This window comes from Acinonyx jubatus, chromosome D2 (genome assembly GCF_027475565.1).
Source record: "Acinonyx jubatus isolate Ajub_Pintada_27869175 chromosome D2, VMU_Ajub_asm_v1.0, whole genome shotgun sequence".
In the NCBI taxonomy this organism is placed as follows: Eukaryota; Metazoa; Chordata; class Mammalia; order Carnivora; family Felidae; genus Acinonyx; species Acinonyx jubatus.
This window is the reverse complement of record NC_069393.1, coordinates 8138392-8160722: the sequence shown is the minus strand read 5'-3', so window position 1 is coordinate 8160722 and position 22331 is coordinate 8138392. Positions and strand designations below refer to the sequence as shown.

General features: G+C 41.8%; 1 protein-coding gene across 7 annotated transcripts in view; it reads right to left on the bottom strand.

Moving 5' to 3' along the window:
• Positions 1-22331, bottom strand: part of RYR2 (ryanodine receptor 2) — a 749501-nt gene that overhangs the window by 35826 nt on the left and 691344 nt on the right. For all 7 annotated transcript variants that reach the window (XM_053207799.1, XM_053207801.1, XM_053207802.1 and 4 more), the window contains 4 exons: positions 8798-8902; positions 6311-6392; positions 2685-3982; positions 1884-1951 (listed from right to left, as the gene is read on the bottom strand). In XM_053207799.1, coding sequence (XP_053063774.1) covers positions 1884-1951; positions 2685-3982; positions 6311-6392; positions 8798-8902 — 1553 coding nt within the window. The remainder of the gene's footprint in view (positions 1-1883; positions 1952-2684; positions 3983-6310; positions 6393-8797; positions 8903-22331) is intronic.

Genomic DNA, 22331 nt, shown 5'->3' with positions numbered 1-22331 from the left:
CCCCAACGCTTATTGCAGCACAATCAACAATAGTCAAATTGTGGAAAGAGCCCAAATGTCCATCAACTGATGAATGGATGAAGAAGATATGGTGTGTGTGTGTGTGTGTATGGAACACTGCTTGGTATTCCAGTATAATGGGATACTACTCGGCAGTGAAAAAGAATGAAATCTTGCCATTTGCAACAATGTGGTCAGAACTGGAGGGTATTATGCTACCTGAAATAAACTAGTTAGAGAAAGACAGGTATCATATGATTTCACTCACATGTGGAATTTGAGAAACTGAACAGAAGACCATAGGGGAAGGGAAGGAAAAATAAGTTACAAACAGAGAGGGAGACAAACCACAAGAGACTCTTAAAGACAGAGAACAAACTGAGGGTTGTTGGGGTGGAGGGCTGAGAGAGTAGGGGAGGTAGGTGATGGGCATCGAGGAGGGCACCTGTTGGGATGAGCACTGGGTGTTGTATGTAAGTGATGAATCACGGGCATCTACTCCTGAAGCCAAGACGAGGCTGTATGGTAGCTAACTTGACAATAAATTAAAAAATAAATAAATACAGGGCATCTTACAGGTTTGAAGTGTCTTTACGGCTCTATGTACCACATTCCCTTCCAAATGTGCAATAAAAACATTTAACTGAAAACAGAATGACAATGAAGACACTTTTTTTTTTTTTTGCTGTGACTTCCCAATAGCCTTATTTTTAAATTGTGATTTTAATGTTCAGTTTTAACACTGACCAGCCAATAGGACTTAAAATCAGAGGCATATGCATTTGGCGGTTCACATACATAAAGCATGTCAACATATTAATGATGGAATCAGAAGTACTGAAAGTTGACTGTCTACCCCTTCTAGATGCAAAATACCAATCCTTCATGAAAGCATATTTATGGGTAGTCATATAAACATATATACGCGTTGTCACATAAACATAACCCCAACCTGGATGACATATATCTAACATTATTTTTAACATGAAAGAATTGCCACAGAAACAACGGTTGTGACGTTCCATTTCACTATAACAAATCATCTACGTGGCTGTTTTTATAACCGACCCAACTGTGCAGGCTTCTTCGACAATAAACAGAGATGACTGTAAGGAAGAGCCCACGAAAACACGCCAAAGAAAACAACGGAGGGGAAAGTAAAAATGCTGTGTGAGCATAGTAGCACTTAGAGGTACTTAAAATTTTACTTCGTTGATTTTTAAAAGTGTGCCTATGAAATTATTTAAACTGGGTGAAAGCTAGAGGTTTCCATGATTAACAGAGGTTTCCATGATTAACAGAAAGCCAGTGTTATGGGGAAGTGACCCATTTTTATGGCTCCACACCCAGCTCTTTCTTTCTTACTGCCACAAAGGCAGCTGCACCCCGCAGCAGGAGCGTGGGTAAAACCGAAGACTTCTGGGTTCCACACCAGACATGCTGAATCAGCATCCCTGTGGATCTTTGTTTCTAATAAACTCGCCACTGTGCATGTGGCTCTGGGGCTATGCTTTGGGGGGATGGTCACTGCTGGGATTCTGGGCAATGGCATTCAGAACGTTTGTCTCCTCCCTGGCTCATAAGGACAGAAGTCCTGCCTGATTTTGAGCACAGAACTGCAGCACTGAGTGACCTTGAGGAGAGCATCCCATGGAATCGCTGGAGCCATTTCTGCTGAAAGGGAAATGCACAAACAGAATCCTCATGGAACAAGGAGGAAGAAATGGAGTGGCAGCCGGGGGGGGGGGTCCTCCCCCCAGAGCTTCACCTCAAGAATGGCAGACTTCATCAGGGAGCAAGACAGACTGTCCCCCAAAGAGAGGGAGAGTGCAGGTAAATCAGACTTACTGAAACAAAGGCACATATACAGAAATTACACATACTCGGCCTTTTCAGGTTCAGATTTGCTTTCTTCTTTCTCCTCCTTTTCTTCCTCTTTCACCTTCTGTTCCTTGAATGGACCAAGGGGGAGAAAGAAATCGGGGTTACACATCACCTCTGAGTGAGTTTAGGGAACCCCGTGACCCCGTGACAAATCACAACCTACCAAGGATACCCTCTTGCCTTCACGGAGATGAAGGTGCCAGGCACACCCTTCATTCTGGTCTAAACTCTTGCCCCTTCTTCTTCACTCACACCTCCCACATCCACCTACTCGATCCTTACTCACCCTTCAAGGCAAACTTAAGTGCCCCCCTCTTAAGTTGCACTGAGCTACTCCAAACCAAAGTGATGTTTCCGTTTTGTCAACATACATGACCTCTACTATCTAGTGCCCGCACCATTTAACACTTCATAATTTCCTAGTTCCTTCATGAGTGTTGGTTATATCTTCCTAATAAACTCTTTCAGGCCATTTGAAAGCAATGACCACATCCCCTATCTCCTTTAATGTCCTATGATACCCAGCGGCATTAGGCACCTGGTAAAGACTCATAAAATATCTGTGGATGGAATGACTGCCCAGCTGACTCCTGTCATTAGGGTGAGGACTTGAGCTTACGCCCTAACAGTTTAAGATAATTCAGTAATTTGCCAAGTATCATCATAAGGCAAGCTTTGCCTACCAAGAGCCATTTCCCTTTGGAAACCCAACTCACGTATGTAACACCACTCTGGCACTAGCACGAAAACTGATGTAGACTTCGTTTATCATGCCTAGAGAAGTCCAGAGAGTCAATTACCTGAAATTTTTCTTGCACGTCAGGGATAGGGACCGGGTTGCTCATTAGATCGCTGAGGCCAGCGTTTGGATTATGAGGAATAAGTTTGTACTGTCCTCCTTCTCTCTTCAGATCCAAGCCAAATATGTCCGAAAGAAGGTCGCTTTCCTCTGTCAGTTCCTTCAGGTCTGTCAGATCTTCCGAGGGCAGGGCGGCCTCCATGGGCCTCCTGTCCCCCTCTTCTCCATCCCCTCTCACCTCATCCTGAGTGGGGTCTGGCATGTTGGCTAAGAGCTCTGCCACTCGGATCTTTTTTGCTCCTTCTACTAGGCTCCCGCCAAGCAGCAGGCCGCAAAGGATGCGGAAGAAGCCTCTGGAAACGCTGGCCACAAAGTGCAGGAGGCTCATGAAAATACTCCAGTAGGACGAAAAGGCGGCCGTGACCATATCCTTCATCGTCATCTTCTTCACTTTTTTCATCTGTTTCTTCAGGCTCTTCAGGCTGAGCATTCTCATGAGGGTCAAGATATTATACCTGAGAGCAAACAGGGCCGACTTGACCGTCACGATGGAAAAGAAACCCATTCTGGGCCCCTGCTCTTCCGGCTTCTCCTTCTCACTCTCTTCTTTATTCGCTGACCTCTCATTCAAATCCGACTCTGAGATCTGCGCTGCCAGCTGCATTTCGAATATGGTGTCCTCACAGAAGTTGACAAAAAGTTCCATTTTCTCCTTTTCTCCCCCTTCGTTGACCACATCAAATATGAACTGCCTCTTGGACTCCTTGACCTGGGGCTTCTCCCACTGGGTTCGGCTGGACTCACTGATTTCAAAATACACCCTCTCGATGCGCTTGGCACTTCCCATGATCTCGATGCGGCCCAGAAAAGGCTGGAAGTAATTCAGCACGCTCTCTGCCAACTCCAGGAAAGTCTGCAGTCGCGTATCATTGGGCATGTGCTCCGAAAGGTTGGTCAGAAGAACGGCCACATTGAAGCCGATGTCCTTTGCGGGCTCGTGAAACCTTTTGACAAACTCTTCATAGTCCAGGGTTTCGTTTTCATCCGTCTCTGCACAGGACAGAAGAAACTCAGTTTCTGATTGCGTGTAGTGTTTATGGCTCTCCATTGCTTTATGGAAGTCCCTCTTGGAAATGACTCCCTTGCCGTCAGGGTCGTATTCTTTAAATGTGTCAGAAGAGGTCAAATCCTTTAGTTTTAAGAACATGTCAAAAAACTTGAGAATCATCTCCACGTTGTTGGAAGACTCCACAAGCATATCGACCATCTGTTTGCCAATGGTTCCATTGACAACATTACCTGGTGGTAAAGAATGGCACGTGTTCAGAATGAACATTACTGATAAAACCAGTGTCTGGAAAGGAAATGACCATAGAAGCCTCAAATGACATCTGAATCAAGGACGCCTCCTTGGTTATCATCTACCACATGAAGTCTCAGGAAACGATGGATAGTTATTTGTAAACCCTACTTTAAAAGAGTGATTACATAAACACGTCAAAACCATATTTACAAAGTAGTCAGACTAACGGGAGTAAATCAAGATTTGAAAAAAAGCTGGGTTTTTTTCCCCCTCAAATTGATCGAGGAGGCAATATATTTTAGGATAGAGAAAATGGGGGAAACATTTATATCCTAAAGCCAGAAACTGAAGTCCAGTTTCATGTTAATAATAAAAATGAGCATTTGGACAGCATTTTAGGACTGAAGAATCACTATTCATAGAAAATATGTGATTTAATGTTCATATGTTTGTGAGGCAGATACTTTTTATTAATTCTGATTTTACTATTGAGGAAACTGAGGTTTAGCAAGGCTAAATGAACATGCCTGTTGTGACATGATTATTGAGGGTGAGTGCCAGGACATCAACGTGATCCTCTGAAAGCAAATTATATGCTCTTTCTGATTTACAATGTAAAGCATCTCCCGGCATTTCTTCATGGTCGAGAATATTTATTGTAGGAAAATGGAAGATCATTGATAAGCGTGAGAAAATTAGATATTATCCTAAATTATAGAGTCACAGAAAGCTTTTATCCATTGAACAGAATGTGCTATGTAACATAAAGACAGACATCAGAAAAAAGACACGTGGTGAGGTCTGCTGAGTCCATTTGCGCAGCAATAAACACCGTGGCCAAGAACGTGGGCTCAGGAGCCACACTGTTAGGTTGGAATCCAGGCTCGTCTACAAGCTGAGCAATGTGGGCAGATTTCTTAGCCTCTCTGTGCCTTGGTTTCCTCATCTGCCAAACAGTGGTAATACTACCAAAGCCATAACGTTGGTATTAGGATTAAATGAGTAGCTGGTATATTAAAGTGGGTGAATTTGGAGCATCTGGGTGGATCAGTCGGTTAAGCACCTGACTTCGGTTCAGGTCATGGCCTCACAGTTAATGGGTTCAAGCCCCATGTTGGGCTCTGTGCTGACAGCTCAGAGCCTGGAGCCTGCTTCGGATTCTGTGTCTCCCTCTCTCTCCCCCTCCCCTGCTCACATTCTGTGCGTCTCTCTCTGCTTCAAAAATAAACATTAACAAAATTTTTTAAAGTTTATTATAATGGGTGATTTTTAAGTTGTCACGAATGCAGTCACAGCTGCTCCTGCAGTTATGAGTGTCGTTACTATTTTCTAGACTAAAATGTGATATGAAGTCATGGTAAAAGAGTCCTGTGTCCAGAGGGCATACAGTGGCTGGCACATAAGGGTTTCTGCAAATGTGGCATCTTTGAAGTCCTAGCACAAGGCACACCTCCTGCCTCAGTTAATCAAAGTGCAGTTATGCAAAGCACAATGGACTAAGAAACAGGGAGAGAAAAATTAGGAGGGGTTCAAGAAGAAAGGGGAGGTAGCAACAGCAAACGTGTTTTAGGTGGGTTTGGTCATTTTCACGTGATTTCACCAATTTTGCCCATCGGTCTATCGGTACCCCCGTGTCACAGAGGAAGGAACTTGAAAACGGAGATGGAACCAGCGCTAGCAAGGGTCACACTGCTAGCAAGCGGGAAAGCGGGGACTTGAACGCAAGCTCTCGAGCACCACGTTTACTGCCTGACCCAGAAGAGACATGGGGCAGGAAAGCAAGACAAGTTGGAAAGAGAGAAGAGAATGAGAGCTGATACAGGCATGCGTGGGAGAACAGGACTGCCGCCAGCAGCCACCGTGGGGGATGATGTCCTCTCTTCTTCTCTTGTAGGCCATGAAGGACCCACGGGAGTCACCATGCAGCCAGCTCAAGGCAGTGGTTTATACTGTCGGGCTTTATCCACATGCCTGTAATGCCCAAGGATTACAAGGATTACAAACCAATGGACAAAACAAATAATGTCTTCATATATATACTATGTCTGGAGAGCGTGTTCTTTAGGATATCACTAGGAAATGACAAGTGTCCCTGTAAGTTACCACTGGTTTCATCTCCCAGCTATATAAGCTGAGATATGCAAGATATCTCTTAAAAAATAACCTTGAGAAAACAGTAATAAAGCCAGCAATAAATCCAAGCTATCCGTCACATCTCAGCGTTGATATTTTATGCGTTGCAGTACGCTGACTCCATAAGCAAGCACATACTGATCCTTGAAATCGAAGGCTAATGGGAACTTGAAAATGTAAATCAAAACTACCTTCTAGCATGGACAGCAACATGACCACCATATCCTTCTGAAGATCCATTAATTCTTTTAGTAGCTCGATTTGACTGGAATCCTGAAAATATTAATATATGTTATATTAACGTATAACATATAATACATGACATAATACATAACGTGTACATTGCATTTTAGATAATATGAGAAGACTATGTAGCAAGAACACTGTACTTGTTCTCACAAAGAGAAGTGCTTTGCCAATTGTAAACACTTTTCAGAAGTGTAGAACTAAAGAAAGGTCAAGCATAAATATGCAGCATATTGTAAACAGATACAATTCAGAATTAGTACTTACTACTGATTCTATCTCATTTTATTAAAGTATGTGTGAGGACAACAAACGAGTCTAACATGGGCACAGCAGCGGGTTCTCCAGGGCCAGGGAAGACTCAGGCGCCTCTGGGCATTAGACAGCTTTCGTTTACTTGAAGGCTATACTCATCTTTCTTTCCTCCTAACTTATTACACAGAAATGCTGTATGTTTTATAAAAATTAACTTATTCTGGAAAAACACGCCTAACAGTGATAGGGACATAAATTTATTTTATATAAATCTAACAAAAATGTACTCAAGTACCACCTACAGGAATAATGTATAATGTATCTTATCTACCAGTTTTATTAAACTCCTTGATATTTCTCTGGTTAAGATTTTCTGGATTTTTTCTTTGTTTATGTTTGCCTTTGATTTTTCACCACGGAAAATTCTTTTACAAAGGTATGCTGTGTCCAAACAACACAGAACATACTTATGTTGACATTACAACATTATGGGTCATCAAATTTTACTTTTAAACTATGCCTTGTTTCCTTGTAAAAGATTATACAAGGTATCGTTTTGATCATTTAGATTTTGCTCTACATAAGGTTATTTCTTTCTACATAGTGTCCCCTTGACTAGGTCTACAAACTGAACAACTACTAGGTAGCACCAGATGTTAATAAAGTGATGGAAATACACCAGAACGAGAACTCTCTTCTGAGTGTATAAATTTGGTTCCTGCTGGTTTCCTTTACTTACTAAAGTGCCGTAAGTGATTAGATGAAAGAATCACGTTATTCCCTTATATATGGGGGAAGTCACCAATAACCAGCTGTTGACAAAACTCTAGCCAAGCTTCTCTGAATCCTCTTCCCAACTAGACTCCAAACTTGAGCTTTAAAGACCTGAACAAAACCGTAATAGGGGTTAACTGGCTCAAGGCCGCATCCCTAGCATGACCCTAGCCCACCTTAGATGGCCTGCCTGGAAAAACTCAAGGCTGCCAAAAAAATCTCCTGTCTGTGCCAGCTGACACCCGGGGACAGGGTCTCCTCTCCCAGTATCTGTGTGAGGGCAACTGCCAGCCTGCAGACAAGCTGGCCCCATCGCGTCTGTACTGATCAACCCTTTGTAATTTCTCCCTTACAGCCTCTACTGACCTTCTGCCTACTCCCTCATTCTCCCTTAAAAATACCCAGTCACCTCCATACAAATCCAAGTGGAGCTCAGTTCACGCTGGACTCTTTTCCCTACTGCGATAGTTATTTCTGATTAAAACCTGCCCTCATTGCTTCAACCAGTGCCTGGCTTTGTTGCTCTTTGACAATACGCTCCTGCTTATAGGCCACAGTGGAGGGGGGCGGGGGGCAAGCCCAAGTGTCCTCACTTGGCTGGAGGAAAGGGAGCTGGCACACACTAACTGGACACACGAATGTCTTCTGGTCTTAACTCCATCATTCTTTCCTCCCCCTGACACCTGCGAACACCCACGCCCAGGCAGGTACATCAGATCTCAGGACAGATCATCAAAGTGCACCCTATCAAAGGGACACATTTACTCAAGATTTATATCGAGAATTTTTCCATTCGTGTATCTCTTAGCTTCGAATGAAATAGATACAGTAGTGAGGAAATAATATGCTGATATTTTCAATATGCACTCCCAAGTTAACATTAAACCACAGGTGGACAATCTGTCTATTCTTTATGTGCTTGTCCTCAGATACTTTTTCTCTTTGACTTTCATGAAGTTAAATGTCCTGTTAATGAACGAACGTCATCTGTTGAGAACAGCTGCTTGTTAATGACTCAGCAAGGAAACATTCTCTCTTTCACCAGGGATTTGCAGATTACAAATCCTTTTTCAATTACCTGGAGGAAGGAGGAAAATTCTAGTGAGTAATCACCAAGAAGTGGGTCTATGAAGGATTGTAAAATAGACAGTGTTTGGGAACGATTCTATTTCTCCATTATAGTCAACTCCTTAATATCTTTTGTTCTCAAATTTGAATAATGGCTCCCATATATTTTCAGCTTGCATATAAAATTATTCTATTGAAAACTTTTTTTTAAAAATATGGAGCGAAAGGTATATAAAGAAGTGACCTAAGAAAGATCATATTCAAACAAAGGAAAGCAGGTTGAGTGTACAGATGACTACCGTCCCTTGCGCGTTGGGATGGGGAAGACAGTTTACCTGAGACAGCTTCATCTGCATGTGGGCGAATACGTGAAGGAAGCCCACAACTGCGTCCCATAGCCTGCTGTGGGCCAAGCTCTGCTGATTCCCAGTGCAAGGACCCTGGACCGGAGACAGACACACAGCAATCATCCCTGGGTAACCGAACTGCCAAATCGACTTTACAACAATAGGGAGGAACAAAATTAACTTAGCGTTTACATATCACCAACATGGTATCTGGAAAAATAGGAACCCAAATGAAAGATCGACAGTGGTGATAATGGCAGAGTACCCTCAGGGGGTAAGTATATTCTCCTTTGAAATGTTTAGTGTAATAAATCCAAAGACAGTTCCTCAAAGACATTCATGTTCTGTTTCTGATGCACAATAAAACATAGACAGAAAAAAAAAGAATGATGAATTCTTTCATTTTTGTCTGGCTTTTAGTTTCTTTGACTTAGAGGAAGAGGGTAAGGTCCAGGTCTTTGGGTTATAAGATGAAAGCAATCAGACTTACTACCTGGTGTGAAAAGGGTCTGCGATTCAGCTTCAGGTAAGAGGCAATTATTTCTTATCGTTAAATAGTAACCTGGACAAAGCATCCCCATTGAAGAAAACTCCTCTTCAATGCTTTCGTTAAGTGTACGGCTATTTTACCAATCGCACAACCACTGAGATTTTAAAAGATTATTAGTTGATCATTACATTCCCCAACCCGGAATCCAGGGCACGCGGAACCTAACTTTGCTGTCTTAGCTCATACTTCGGAAGTGATCTTCATGTGATACTAGGGAGCACGTGTTGTAGCAGGCACAATGCTTGAATGGAGACAGTTTCTATTTTTATTTCCAAAGCAAGATTCTACAATCACCAAGTTTTGCAAACATACCTACATCAACCAGCGGAATAAATAACAGGGATTTTGTCTATTTCTGAAAATTTTTTTTCACATTTATTTATTTATTTATTTACGAGAGACAGAGAGAGACAGAACTCAAGCAGGGGCGGGGCAGAGAGGGAGGGAAACACAGAATCCAAAGCAGGCTCCAGGCTCTGAGCTGTCAGTGCAGAGCCCAACTCGGGCCTCAAACTCACAAACTGTGAGATCATGACGTGAGCTGAAGTCGGACACTTAACTGACTGGGCCACCCAGGTGCCCCCAGGGATTTTATTTTTTTTAAAAATGTGTGTATACACACACACACACACATACACATTTCTTAACTTTGAATTCATTCGTTCCTTTTGACAAATGACTCATAATGAGTTTCAATTTGAGAGAACATTAAAACATGTTTCAGATTTCACTCTAGATCAAGTGACCAGGGGAGATGCCCACAATGAAGATGCTGATGAGATGTTGACACGGAATTCTGTCCTGTGTCAGCGTCTCTTCTCTGCTAAAACTGACAGTAAAAGACAGTAAGTGCCAGGTACCTCCACATTTCCAAAGCAAGGGGCTAGACGAAGTTCATGCAAACGAGGAGACTAAATAGACCTTTCGATATAAAGGGGACGAAGTTGAAAAGGGAGAGACTTGGGAGAGCTCTCTGCGCGCTGGGCGTCTCCCCCTTCCACCTCTGCTGTGTTGCAAGGGCAGACACACCCCGCGAGCCAGGAGCCATTAAGAGAGCCACCCGGCGTGCCTGGTGTCTGTCTCCGGAAGCTGGGTACCAGAAAGTGTGAAAGGCACAGGGGCACCTGGGTGGCTCAGTCGGTGAAGCATCCGACTCTTGATTTCAGCTCAGGTGATAACCTGCTCTGACAGCACAGAGCCTGTTTGGGATTCTCTCTCTGCCCGTCCCCGACTCACATGCTTGCTTTTTCTCCCCCTCTCTCTCAAAATAAATAAATAAACTTATAAAAAAATGTGAAAAGCACAAAGTGACCAGAAAAAAAAAAAGTCTTTCTCATATGGGCTACTAAGGAGGAAGAGATCCCGTCCGTCCAACGAGACTGGAATCTTGTCCAACAAGACTGTCTGGAAGAGTGATGTGCTTCCAAGGCAGACAGACAGAGGCCACCGGACGCACAGGGTCTGGGGAGTAATTTGAAACTGGGTGGGCAAACAGGCGTGTCCAGGCGCTGGAAGCAGTCAGCGGGCTGAGCCCACTAACGAACATGAGATGCCACAGCCCATGCTCCACTGTGCACTCCTGAATCAAGGAGGAAGGAAGACCTCCCCCCGCACACTCCCTGCCACTCCTTCCCTCCTTCCTCTTGCGCAGTTCTGACCCTGAGGATGCCAGAGGCTGAAGGGAAGGAGGGAAGGAAGGAAGAGAGGAATCCTGCGGAAGACAGTAGAAAAATCCCAGCTCGCACCCCTCGTACTCCACCCTCTGTCAGATGGGAGGCATTTCCAGCCTGGCGGCGAGGGGAGGTTTCAAATAGGGTAAGAGTTGAGTGTGCCACAGTGCTATTACTGTGACAAAGCGACTGAAGGAGTTGTACTTACCTGAGAGCGGCCAGTGCACAAGATCCATTGAAAGAGTGGTAAAGAAACGGCCCAGAGAACTAAGTGCGAGACGGTGGTGAGGAGGACCCCGGTGATTTTCACCTGCATGTTAATAAATTCAGGGACCAGGGGCGCCTGGGTGGATCAGCTGGTTAAGCATCTGACTTGGTTTCAGCTCAGGTCATGATCTCACGGTTCACAAGTTCGAGCCCTGCATCAGGCTCTACGCTGACAGTACGGAGTCTGCTTGGGATTCTCTCTCTCCCTCTCTCTCTCTGCCCCTCTTTTGCTCTCTCTTTATCTCTCTCAGAATAAATAAATAAACTTAAAAAATTATAAATAAATAAATTCAGGGACCAGGCTATAGTGCTTTTACAGTGTATTTCAGTCCTGGCTGTTACAACTCTGGGTTCAAGGCGACGGGTCTTCAGGATTCCACCGGGGCTCAAGTCGGTGTCTGCATCGTGCCTCGTGGTGCAAAAACCTGGGAGGGTGCAAGGGGCAGGGGGCCACTACGTGAGCCCTAAAATGCCATTTCCAAGAAAACAGCCTGGATGTTTCCTCAAGCCACAGGACACTTTCTCCATGTGGTATTTACTATTTTAATCTTTATAAATGACACAGGACTAAGATCTTCTGCAAGCTCCAGGTGACCAAGACTTGGTTTTGCAAACTTGATGCGACAGAGCTGGAGACTGAAGGCCCAGGTACCCATCTTTTCTTCGAAAGCCGAAACAAACAAAACTTAATGAACTTTCTAGAACCTGCTCAACCTTTACTCTTGCACTTCCGGGAAATGATAACTGATCTGGATGGGACCTGCACCTCCCTTACTGCGTAACCTTCTTTTTAAAAAAATTTTTTTTAACATTTATTCATTTTTGAGAGACACAGAGAGACAGAGCGAAAACAGGGGAGGGGTAGAGAGAGAGACACAGCATCTGAAGCAGGCTCCAGGCTCCAAGCTGTCAGCACAGAGCCCGACACGGGGCTCGAACCCACGAACCACAAGATCACGACCTGAGCTGAAGTCACATGCTTAACCCAGTGAGCCACCCAGGCACCCCGCCACGTAACTGTCTTATTTCTCACATCTACCCGGTGTCTGCAACATATAAAACCTTTGCTGACTGCCCGAGGGCAAGATGGTCTTACTTGCAGATTGAATTTCTTCTGGCAATAACAAATAAAACTTTCTCTTCTCTCACCACTTTGTGGTCCTAATTTAGGAACTTAGACAATGTAATGTCCTCTTATTCAAGCAATTCTTATTCTTTCCCCTTTATTAAAACTGCAATGAAATCCTATAGATGATTACTTTGACTTCATTGGTTTTGGATCTCCCTCTTATATAATTCTCTATAGTTAGCAAAAATTTGAATCAAAAGCAGTATACAATAGTGTAATCTAAAAGGGAGTCCAAAATAAGCACGAAGCTAGTGATGAGCTTTTATTCCCAGTATTAATAACAGTCATAAATATGATGCGAATGCAAGCTTCTTCAAAATATATTTCATTAAATTCAATGGGGTGGCTTGGACTGGCTCCTGGAACAGAAAAAGGACATGCATGGAAAAATGGATAAAGTCAGTATAAAGTCTATAATTTAGTTCAGAAGACTGTGATTTCATTTCTTGTTTTTGATAAATGTGTCATAGTTATATAAAATGTCAATGTTAGGGAGAGGCAGGTGAATCTTACGTGCAGACTCTATTTTTGTTTTTTGATGTTTACTTATGTATTTATTTTTGAGAGAGGGTGTGACCAGGGGAGGGGCAGAGAGAGAGAGAGAGAGAGAGAGAGAGAATACCAAGCAGGGTCTGCCCTGTTAGTGCAGAGCCAGACACGGGGATCGATCCCACGAACTGTGAAATCATGACCTGAGCGGAGATCAAGAGTTGAACGCTTCACCAACTGAGCCACCCAGGCACCCCACTCTCCACTTTTTCTTTGCAACTTTTCTGTATATCCAGAAGTATTACAAAATAATTTTTACTAAAACATATAATTCAGAAATGATTAAATTATATAAAAATGCCACGTAAACTAGGAGTAATAAGAAATTAAAGAATGAACAAGCCATAATAAACCAAGCTACTTTATTTCTGAAATGCTCACATAGAATGTTCTCTGTGACATGAACAAATTAGAATGAAGTTTGGGGTTCCAGTTCAAGATGGTGACATAAGAGGGGGTGCCTGGGTGGCTCAGTTGGTTGAGCGTCCGACTTCAGTTCAGGTCATGATCTCGCGGTCTATGAGTTTGAGCCCCGCGTAGGGCTCTGTACTGACAGCTCAGAGCCTGGAGCCTGCTTCAGGTTCTGTGTCTCCCTCTCTCTCTGTCCCTCCCCCACTCACACACACTCTCTCTCTCTCTCCCTCTCAAAAATAAAATTAAAACATTAAAGAAAATTTTAAAAATTTAAAAAACAAAAAGAAAGCACGTGGTAGGAGGCAGGAAAGTCTGAGCGATCTCGTCACAAACTCCACCCCAGGTAGGACACCCAACAACTGGAAGAAATCTCAAACCCTGGAGGTTCTCCCTGAGGAACAAAGCGATTTTACCCCACGTGGGGCAGCCCAATTAGGACCAATACCTGAGAAACGAGCCCCACAAACATCTGGCTTTTAAGACCAATGGGTTTCCCGCCCCCCAGACCTATGGGGCTGTGGTGAACTTAAGGAAAGAAAGGCTCATAAAGCGCCCTTGTGTCGACTCACCCACCCCAGCGCCCAGCGCAGAAGGTGCCCTTTGTAAAGCATCCAGACTTCATGTGACAGAGACGCATTTCCCGATTTTAAAGCGTGGGTCTGAGGGGCAGGGGCCCGCTGGGATATTCTCCAGGGGTGGAGGCTGCTGGGTGCCGTCTTCCTGTTTTTCCGCTGTCTCACTAATGCCAGCAGGCACCATCTCTGTTCTCCGCTTTGTGGGCTCTCTCTTCCATGCTCTCCCAGTGCTTGACTAAAGCCAGTCGGCTCCATTTTTCTTTTTCTTCTCCTTCTCCTGTTTTTTTTTTCTTTTGTTTTGTTTTGTTTTGTTTTGTTTTTTTGGCGTGGGCCATATTTACACTCCCCCTCCGCCTCACTCCAGCCACTGAGGCCTATGTGTTTTTCCTTTGCTGTGCTTGGGAGCAGCAGTATCTCCAGAAGGGAGCTTCTGCACACATCTGTAGACTTGTGAGCCTGGGTCCCCTGAGACTGTAACAATCACACAGGCGGTTCTTAGCAGACCACCACCCATCACTCCTAGGCTTCTGCATAGACAGCAGATAGAAATACACCCCTGGTCTTTCTTTTATTTTTTTTCAATGTTTATTTATCTATTTTGAGAGAGTGTGTGAGCAGGGAATAGGCAGAGAGAGAGAGGGAGGGAGAGAGAATCCCAAGCCGGCTCCACACTCTCAGCGCAGAGCCTGACCCAGGGCTCAAATCCATCCAAGTGGAGATCATGGCCTGAGCTGCGAGCAACAGTCAGACGCGCAACTGACTGAGCCAGCCAAGCACTCCATCTGTCTTTCTGAGAAAGGGGCTTACGTGTTTGTGCAGGTGTTGGGGCCTGGGGGCAGGTTTCTGGTGTGGCGCATGGACAGGGGCCTATGGAGCTCCTCTCTGGGAAGGACGGCCAGGGAACACACACTTTGTGCTCTCCCTCTCCCTCGCTCCATCCAGCAAACTGGTATCTTACGTAAAGAAGCTTATGGTCTTCTCTGGTGCCCTGATTTTTGTGGCTGCTGGCAGGGAACAAGTCGACACTGCCTGGCTCTGGCGGCCAGTGAGGCTTAAGCTCACAGTCCACGGGACTGTAACCAATGATGTAAGAGTTCTTAGAAGCCGCCACGGCAAGCTGGGACAGACCCAGGAGCTCAATCCTTCTGTGAAAGAGGTCTATCAGCTTCTCAGCACAGCTGCAGCCTGAGGGGGCAGGCTTCCCATGAACAAACTAAAGACTGACGGTAAATCCCTCCAGAGACCTCGAAAAGCAGGCATTACCTTCACATTCTCCTTCTGCCATATTCCAGGGCACCAGCATCTCTCAGAGGGGAGATCTTATATATGCCTCACACCCTAATTTCTATGTGGGGTACCTGGTTTGTGTGACCTGCTTCCCACGGGACACCCCTGGATTACTAGGCTCTGGGGAGCAGGGTGGCTTATGTTCCTGGGTCCCCTGGGACCGTAGTAAGTGGGGAAACAGTTCTGGCCAGGCCATGACCCCCAAGTACTGCAGAGAGTGGACAGAAACATACCTCCAGTCCTTCTGTGAAAAACACCTACTTGCTAGTCCTGGAGCTTTCACCTTAGGGGCATGCTTCAGGTTTCGCACGCATCTAGGGGCCATGAAGCTATTCTCAGTGAACACAGGCTGAGGGATGCCATCACTGTGTCCCCCGCCCTCTGCCTCACTACAGCTCACTGGCATCTCCCAGAAAGGAACATGTACACTCATCTGGTACCCCGAGTTTTACAACTGCCTTGCTCCCAGATTGCCTTGCTCTGGGGCCAGCAGGGTTTATGTTTATAATCCCACAGGACTGTATATATTTGCATTTTTTTTAAAGCTGCTGCCTGAGGGTTTAGCTTCCAATCAGCCTGACTCCAGGGGCTAAGTGTCCCTTTGGGACACTGACTGGTCTTGCACACCCTCAACTACTATAAGTTATTCAGACACAATAGACTGCTTGGACAATTAAAATGGTTTGAGGCACAACCAAGAGCTAGCATAAGGTTGACCGATAAAGTTCATCTCCTAAGGGGGGGCCATTCCTTCAAGACTAGGAGGGATGGCTGTTTCACCTGATGCACAGAAACCAACGCAATCAAGAAAAATGAAGAAACAGAGGAATATATTCCAAACGAAAAAAACAAGCTAAAACCTCAGAAAAAAAAATTAATGAAACAATATAGTGGTCAAAGGAATGGTCATAAAGATGCTCCCCAAAATCAAGGGGGAAAAATGGACAAACAGAGTGAGAAATTCAACAAAGAAAGAAAATGTAAGAAAGTTCCAAACAGAAATCACAGAGCTGAAGAATACACTCACCCAGCTGAAAAATACACAAGAGGGGTTCAACAGCGGACCAGGTGGAGCAAACTCCAGAATAACAAAAATGAAAAAGAATGAAAAAGAGTGAAGAAAGCTTAAGGGACTTCTGGGACAACAGCAGGCCAAATATTATTTGCATCTCAGCGGTCCCAGAAGCAGAAGAGAAAGGGCAGAAAACTTATTTGAAGAAATAATTGCAGAAAACTTCCATAGCCTTGGGAAAGTAACCAAATAAGGGCCCAAAGAGACCTAGACACATTATAATTAAAATGTCAAAAGTTAAAGCCAAGGAGAGACTCTTAAAAGTAGCAACAGAATAACAACTTGTTACATAAAAGGAAACTCCCAAACTATCAGCAAATTTTTTCAGCAGAAACTTCACAGACCAGAAGGAATTTCAACCAAGAATATCTGGTCAAGCTGTCATCCAGAATTGAAGGAGAGATCAAGAGTTTTCCAAACAAGCAAAAGCTTAAGGAAATAATCAACACTAAACTAGCCTTCCAATAAATGTTAAAGGGACTGCTTTGGGCTGAAAAGAAAGGGTGCTAATTAGCAATAAAAAAAATCATATACAAGTATCAATCTCACTAGTAAAGGTAAATACATAGCAAACATCGTGGATTAATCACTTATAAAGCTAGTATAAAGTTTTAAAGACAAAAGTAGTAAAAATAACTGTAATGACAATAATTAGTTAAGGGATATACAAGATAAAAAGATGTAAATTGTGATGTCAAGAGGGGTGGGGAGAATAAAAACGTACAGCTCCATAATGTGTTCAAACTTAAGTTGTTATCAACTTAAAATAGACTATTATGGGGTGCCTGGGCGACTCAGTCAGTTAAGCATCTGACTCCAGCTCAGGTCGTATCCTGTGGTTCATGAGTTCAAGCCCCGTGTTGGGCTCCACATTGACAGTGACTCCAACAGTGACACTGCTTGGGATTCTCTATCTCTCCCTGTCTCTCTGTCCCTCCCCCACTTTTGCATGTGCACACTCTCTCTCAAAATAAATAAATAAACTTAAAATAATAAACTGTTGGGGCACCTGAGTGGTTCAGTTGGTTAAGTATCCAACTTCGACTCTGGTCATGATCTCATGGTGTGTGGGTTTGAACCCTACATCGAACTCTGTGCTGATAGCTCAGAGCCTGGAACCTGCTTTGAATTCTGTGTCTCCCTCTCTCTCTCTCAAATGTAAACACTAAAAAAAAATTAAAAAAAAATACATTGCTATAAATAGAAGTTGCTATATGTAAGCTTCATGGTAACCACCCAGCAAAACCTATAGTAAATATGTAAAAAAGATAATGAGGAAGGAATCAAAGCATACCACTAAAGAAAGTCATGAAACAACAATAAACAAAGGAGGAAGAAAAGAAGGAGAAGAAAAAACAAAAAAGCCAAGAAACAATGAATGAAATAGCAATCACTACATACCTATCAGCAATTACTTTAAATGTAAACGTACTAAATTATCTAAGCACATAATTGAATCAAAATATCTAATCAAAGCACATAAATTGATGAATGGATTAATAAACAAGACCCACTCATATACTGCCTACAAGAGACTTACTTCAGATATACAGACACACAGATGGAAAATGACGGGATGGAAAAAGATATTTCTTGCAAATGGAAACCAAAAGAAAGCTTGGTATCTATATCTATATTAGAAAAACAGACTTTGAAACAAAGACTGTAAAGAGAAAAAGGTCATTATATAATGATAAAGGGGTCAATTCAACAAGGGGATATAATATTTGTAAATATTTATTCACCCAACATAGGAACATCTAAATAGATAGAGAAAATAATAACAGATTTAAGAAATAGACAGTATAATAACAGTAAGGAACTTTAATATCACACTTATATCAATAGATTACCCATATAGAAAATCCATAAGGAAACATCAGCTTGAAACAACACATTAAAACAGACCACTTTGACAAATATGTACAAAAAATTCTCTCTAAAAGCAACAGAATGTATATTTTTCTTACTTGTACATGGAATTCTCCAGGATAGATCATATATTTATTAGGTCACAAAACAAGTCTTAACAATTTAAGAAAGACTGAATACTGAAATGTATCAAGCATATTTCCTGACCACAATGGTATGAAACGAGAAATCAATTACAAGAAGAGAACTGGAAAATTCATAAATATGTGGAGATTAAACAACATGCTTCTGAAAAATCAATGAGCCAATGAATAAATAAGAGATAAATTAAAAAATATCTTTAGAAAATAGAAAATAGTAATATAGTAACAAAAATTACAGAGTACAGAAGAAAAGCAGTTCTTTTTTTAAAGTTTATTTATTTATTTTAAGAGAGAGAGATCTCAAGCAGGAGAAGGGCTGAGAGAGAGAATCCCAAGAAGGCTCTGCACTGTCAGCACAGAACCTGACGTAGGTCTTGATCTCATAACCATGAGATCATGACCTGAGTCAAAACCGAGTAGGATGCTTAACTGACTAAGCCACGCAGGCACCCCTAGAAAAAGTAGTTCTAAGGGGGAAATTTATCGTGATAAATGCCTACTTCAAGACAAGAAAAATCTCAAATAAACAACGAAACTTTACATCTCGTTGAACAAGAAATAGAACAAATGAAGCCCAAAGTTAGTAGAAGTAAATAACGAAGATCAGAGCAAAAAGAAATGAAATAGAGACTAAAAAGACAATAAAAATGATCAATGGAGACAAGACCTGGTTCTTTGAAAAGATATACAAAATGGCACACCTTTAGCTATACTTACTAAGAAAAGAGAGAAGACTCACATAAAATCAAAAACGAAAGAGAAGATGTTAGAACTGATACCCCAGAAATACAAAAGACAGTAAGCCTACTATGAACAATTATTCTCCAACAAACCAGACAGCCTAGAAGAAATGGATAAAATGGCTGTAGAAGCAAACAACCTTGCAAGACGAAATCATGAAAAAAATATAAAATATGAATAGACATATTAACAATAAGGAGATTGAATCAGTTATTTGAAAACTCCTTATAAATGAAAGTCCAGGACCAGATGGCTTCCTTGGTAATTCTACCAAATATTCAAAGAAGAATTAACACTAATTTTTCTGAAACTCTTCCAAAAAAAATAGAAGAGGAAGGAATACTTCCAAAATCATTTTATGAAGACAGAATTACCCTGATAACATAACCATACAGGGACACAACAAGAAAAGACAATTACAGGCCAATATCCCCAATGAACATAGATGCAAAGGTCCTCAACAAATTTAAGCAATTTGAATTCAATGATACATTGAAAAGATCATACACTGTGATGAAGAAGGATTTATTCCCAGGATGCAATGGATGTTTGAACATCTGTATATCATTCAATGTGATACACCACATTAATAACATGAAGGATAGAAATCATATGATCATCTAAACAGATGCAGAAAAAGTATCTGATGGACTTCAACATCCACTTATGATAAAAGTTCTCAACAAAGTGGGTACAGAAGGAATGTACCTTAACATAATAAAGGTCAAAGATGACAAGGTCACAGCAAATGTTTTTTTAATGATGAAAAACAGAAAGCTTTTCTTCTAAGATCAGAAATAAGTCAAGAATGCCCATTCTCACCATTTTTTAAAAATTTCTTGAGCTTATTTATTTATTTTGAGAGGCAGCATAAGGAAGGTAAGGGCAGAGAGAAAGAGGGGAGAGAAAGAAACCCAAGCAGGCTCTGCACTGTCAGCACTGAGCCTGATGTAGGGCTAGAACTCATGAAATGCAAGATCATGACCTGAGCTGAAATCAAGAGTTGGACGCTTAACCAACCGGCCACCCAGGTGCCCCCACTCTCAGCATCTTTATTCAATGTAGTATTGGAAGCCTCAGACAAAGCAATTATGCAAGAGAAATAAAAGACACCCAAATTAAAAAGAAAGAAGTAAAACTCTTACTATTTGCATGTGGACAGGATACTGGATATAGAAAATCCTAAATAGTCCACCAAAATATGGTTAGAACTAATAAATCAATTCAGGAAAGTTGCAGGATACAAAATCAGTATACAGAAATTTTGTATTCGTATCAACTAATAATAAACTACCAGAAAGAGAAATTAGAGAAACAATCCCATTTACAATTGCATCAAAAGAATAAAATACCTTGGAATAAATTTAACCAAGACTTGTACAGTGATAACTAGAATACGTTGATGAAAGAAACTGAATAGGACACAAATAGATGCAAAGATATTCCATGCTCATGGATTGAAAGAATTAATATTGTTAAAATGTCCATACTACCCAAAGCAATCTATTGATTCAATGCAATGCCTATCAAAATTCCAGTGTCATTTTTCATGAAAGAGAGTAATCCTAAAATTTGCACGGAACCATAAAAGATCCTGACTAGCCAAAGCCATCTTGTGAAATCAGGGGGCATCACGCTCCCTGTTGCAAACTATACTACAAGCTATAGTAATAAAAAGTAATAAAAAAGTAATAAATAAAGTAATAAAAAAGGATTGTACTGGCATAAAAACAGACCTATAGATCAAGAGAACAGAAGAGAGCCCAGAAATAAACCCACACGTATGTGGTCAATTAATTTATGATAAAAAAGCCAAAATATACAATGGGAAAGGACAACCTCTTCCATACATTGTGTTGCGAAAACAACATATGCCACTTATAGAAGAATGAAATTGGACTACCTTCCTACACCATATACAAGACTTAAGTCAAAATGCATTAAAGACTTGAATGGAAGACCTGAAAATCATAAAACTCTTTAAAGAAAAAATAGTGGCAATAATTTTTCTGGATTTGACACCAAATATAAAGGCCATGAAAGCAAAAAGAAACAAATGGGACTACATCAAACTAAACGGCTTTACCACAGCAAAGGGAATTATCAACAAAATGAAAAGGCAAGGACATAATGAATGGGAGAAAATATATGTAAATCAGGGGTTAATGACCAAAATATATAAAAACTCATACAACAGTAAAAAATAATCTGATTAAAACGTGAGCAGATTTAAAAATGTTTTTAAAAACATTTTTTTAAAAAAGACACACAGATGGCCAGCAGGTACATTAAAAGATGCTCAACATCATTAATCATCAGGGAAATGTAAATAGAAACCACAATGCAATACTACCTCACACCTTTTAGGACGGCTATTATAAAAAATATAAGAAATAACAAGCATCGGGAAGGGTGTCGAGAAAAGAGACTCCTTGTATATTGTTAGTGGGACTGGTGCAATCACTACAGAAAACACTACGGACCTTCCTCAAAAAATTAAAACAGAATTACCAGATAACCCAGTAATTCCACTTCTGGGTATTTGCCCGAAGAAAATGAAAGCACTAAGTCCAAACCATAAAACATACGTGCCATCCTATGTCCACTGCAGCATTACCTACAACAGCCAAGATATGGAAACAATCGAAGTGTCTACTGATGGATGAATGGAGACAGAAAATGTGATATGAGATACACACACATACACAGACACACATAATGGAATATTATTCAGCCATCAAAAAAAAAGAAACTTGCCATTTGTAACACGGATGGACCTTGAGGGCATTGCGCTGAGTGAAGTCAGTCAGACCGAGAAAGGCAATTCACGTATGATCTCATTTATATGTAGAACGTAAAAATAAACAAAAGAATATGCTCATAAACACACAGAACAGACTGCTGGTTGGCAGAGGTGGTGGTGTTGGGGGAGACATGAAATGGGTACAGGGAGCCAAGAGGTACAAACCTTCAGTTATAAAATAAATAAATCTAGGGACTGGAATGTCCAACATGGCGACAATAGTTAACAATGCTGCATCGCATATCCAAAAGTTGCTATGAGAGTAAATCTTAAATTTTTCCTCATAAGGAAAGACACTCTAGGACTATGCATGGTGCCAGATGTTAACCAGACTTATTGCAGCGATCGTTTTGCAATATATACAGATATCAAATTATTATGTTGTATGCTTGAAACCAACTTAATGCTTTGTCAAGTCCAGCTCAATTAAAAAAAACAGTTTTGCACATA